Below are 3,596 nucleotides of genomic sequence, written 5' to 3'. Positions count from 1 at the left end.
GTTATTTTTGCACTCTGATTCCATTCCTCTTTTTGAATCATGTAGGGCTCTCCCCAGGTCCTGGATTGTGGCAGGGCGATGGTGTGTATTTTAGACCTTTGAAGGTCTTTGCTCTCACTGTGTGTTTGATCCAAAACCGCTGTTTTTTGAGCAATGGAGCGCAGACGTGACGGTCAGGAGCCGTTCTACCGGACCCCCGGCCCCGGCCCCGGCCCCAAGACCAGCGCGGAGATAGTGCAGGAGGCCCGACAGTCACTTCGGACGTTGCGCACCCAGCGACCTTTCACCCCACTAGATGAACACCGCCAGCTGTTTGGGGAGGGATCTTCTCGACCCCGGGATGGGCGCCCCTCCTCTGTTTTCAGGTCAGTCGGTCTGTCCTCCCTTCCCCTCTGCTGTCATGATGGCATTTTTGATACAAGTAGATGGAGAGAGATAGCCTTGTGAGCTGGACCCATATCAAGATGCAGGGTCTAGAAACTCACCATAGCAGGGCTCAATCTGCTAGGGGCGTCTATATTTCTAGGTTTGGAGAGAGACACTGAATACAGAAATTCCCTGTGTATTAACCGCATTGTGTATACGACACGGGACAGTGTTTTATGCAAGTTAAAAGAAACTATATTAACCATATTAATACCATGTGAACTGCCCCCATGTATTAACCTCATAGCTGAAGAAATGTTGCAAAATCAGTGTATAAGCCGCGGTTAATACTTGGGAAATGACGGTACACTGAATACACTGAATTAGCTGATCTTGCGTGATGACATAATTAGATGAGAACACTGTAGACTAGACACCACATTGTTCTCAGATCAGTCAGTCTGTATTCCCTAACAAAATTGCGTAATTTATGTATTTGAGTATTTGAGGCCATTCTGCGTTATTTAGTTAGGTATATCATGTGGCCCATGCGTATATCGAGGGTGAACCCTGGTGTTGTATTTTATTTGAATCTGTGACACCCACAGTCTGCACGCCCGCAACTTTGAAGCGCCAGACTCAAGGCCAGGCTCTGGGACACGGCTCTCTCCCTTAGACCATGTGAGTAAAGTCTCTCTCTCTCTCTCTTTTTTTTTTTCTCTCTCCCTCTCTCTTTCTCACAAACTCTCTGTGTCTTGCTCTCACTCCTATATGGTGTCAATTTGAATCTATTCAAAAGAGCTGAACTGGCATGCCAAGAATTAGTGTTGCTCGTTTAGTGTTGCCAAAATGTAAGAAAGAACAGAAGAACAGAGCAGGAAAAAATTATAACATATTTATTCTCTGTCTCTCTTGATCGGTTCATATAAGGTGACCTGGCCTGTCCCTTCAGAACTCCATACATGGGAATAAATAAAATAAAAAAAAAATAAACTCACAGAATGTTCTGAATTACGCTACATTGAAAGGATTCTGCACATTGTTAGTTTGCTGTATAATTCTCACCACTTACTTTGCTTTCATGATAGCAAAACAGCATTCCACAAGCCAACTGATCAGCATCCTCTTCAATTTTTTCACTTCATTTATTACACTCTTTTCTCTCGTCTGTATGTCCACATGGTGCTATGTTTTCTTTTTTTTTTTTGGTGTCCAGAGCATTTCAGAAAAACATTCATTATTAAAGACACCTTGAATCTTTCCCAACACTCAAAAGCAAGGCAGGCAAATACACAAGTCAGGGACATAGACGAACAATGCCATCCAACAGTACAATCAAAAACATCTGGCCAACCTCTATATTATAGTGAGTCATATTTCTCATGTATTTCACTGCTTTTCACCATGTCTTCCCATAAATGTTTTGATTCACATCTCAAAATATTCTGCACAACTGTCCATTAGTTTGACTTGTTTGTTTATAAAAAAGCCTCTTGCCATGTCCTTTCTCTGGTTCAGCAAAAACATTACACACACTAATTTAGCAGTTTCCAAATCAAGTTGCTCTTTTCTCCCACTTCTTTATACAATCTTTGCTCTTCTCTTTATGTGTCTTTCACAGATAATCTGTCACACAACAAAAGCATTGTTCAGATTGCGTAAATATTTTTCCATCTCGATGGTGCAATGATGTGTTTCTGTGTGTTCTTGTATGTCTTAATTTCTGCTCATGTACAGTACTGTATTTCCTCGTGTTTCTCCATACATGCTCCGAATCACACTAAAGGGATTGTACAGATTATGCAGAGTGTAGGCCTAGATTAAGTTAAAGTTGACTGATATTTACAAGAGACTTTCATCCAAAGTGACACGGTCTTGCAACGGGGGGTTCGGGAGTCGATCCGAGACTGACCGATTGTCAATCGATGACTTTACCGCTGCTCTGCCACACCCATTATATAGATATATTATACATAAGTATGTAGTTAATTATTTTATATATATACATATTGCTCCATCTGTATGGTTCAAATATTGTATTTCTCCTCTTGTCTATATTGTCCGCAGGCTATCTTTTACATACATGATTTTGCAAATGCATTTCTCTACGTTATTATTAGGGCTCGATTAAAAAAATTAATCTAATTAATTAGAGGCTTTGTAATTAATTAATCGAAATTAATCGCATTTTAATTGTATATAAATATATGACCTGAGAACAGTGAGAAGTATTTTTTTTTCACATGGATTTTTAGTATAGCCTACTACTGAATACATAGGCCTAAGCTTAAGCAACAAAAATATTGTTTATTAATAAGTCCAATAGACCAGTGCAATTTTTGCCATAAAGTGTAGCAATACCATATTTAGAAATAGTACATTTTCAGAAATTCATGTAGCCTATAGATAGGTAGACCTTCTGTAAACTATAATACTGTGATATCCTGTTAATTGTGTCACCTGTTACCTTGAGTTGAGTTCATGAAATTGTTGTGTCCCTTTAAGGGGAACTGGGGGGCGGAGTTTACGTGTGTGCGTGTGTGCTTGTATGCGGTTCTGAGTGTGAAGTTTCTTTTCGGTCTATGAAAGTTGGACATGGAATTAGGTGCGGTGGATTACTGTTATAAGCGTGAGTTGTGGCTGTAACAGCAACTCGGTTGCTATTTGTTTAATAAATAAAGCTCAGAGGTTTCCCTCAAGTGTCTGGAGTATCACAATACTTTGTCCACGCTAGCAGCTAGCTGCTTTATGTTTTGCACTGAGGTGATACCTGCGGTGATACGTCCTTGTTGCATAGGTTGCACACAACCATGCTCTTATCTACGCTTCCATCCGTTCGTTTTTTGTAACAACATTTCCCATCCACGGGGCCAACCAACGCGGTCACATCAGCTTCTTTGTTCACTGTGCCACTGTGGTTTGTTTTGTCTGAACCGAACTCATGCGCGTTACTTGGTGCTCCAGTATAATCGGTCCGTCTGAAACTCATCCAGTGTGAAACATTCCGCGGTGCAAAAATAAATAGGCATACGATTAAAATGCGTCAATTTTTTTAACGCATTAATGTTTGTGTAATTAATTAATCTTAATTAACGCGCTAAAGTCCCGGCCCTAGTTATTATATTTCCCTGTAAATGTCCTGAGTCAAGCCGAAAGGCTTGTGCAGAGTATGACGTAATGTGTGTTTGTCCATCTCCTCGGTGCGGTCCCTGCCCTGTGTGTCCAGAAGC

At 40.8% G+C, this 3,596-nt stretch overlaps 1 protein-coding gene across 1 annotated transcript in view; it reads left to right on the top strand.

Moving 5' to 3' along the window:
* Nucleotides 1-75: 75 nt before the first annotated feature.
* armc2 (armadillo repeat containing 2) overlaps nt 76-3,596 on the top strand; it is a 30,152-nt gene continuing 26,631 nt past the window's right edge. The window contains exons 1-3 of the mRNA XM_062550856.1: nt 76-365; nt 975-1,047; nt 3,593-3,596. The exon at nt 3,593-3,596 is cut by the window's right edge and continues 186 nt beyond it. Coding sequence (XP_062406840.1) covers nt 154-365; nt 975-1,047; nt 3,593-3,596 — 289 coding nt within the window. The 5' untranslated portion in view covers nt 76-153. The remainder of the gene's footprint in view (nt 366-974; nt 1,048-3,592) is intronic.

Source organism: Sardina pilchardus, chromosome 12 (assembly GCF_963854185.1).
Source record: "Sardina pilchardus chromosome 12, fSarPil1.1, whole genome shotgun sequence".
Lineage (NCBI taxonomy): Eukaryota > Metazoa > Chordata > Actinopteri > Clupeiformes > Clupeidae > Sardina > Sardina pilchardus.
Note: the sequence above shows the minus strand (reverse complement) of the source record. Positions and strands in the feature narration are given on the sequence as shown.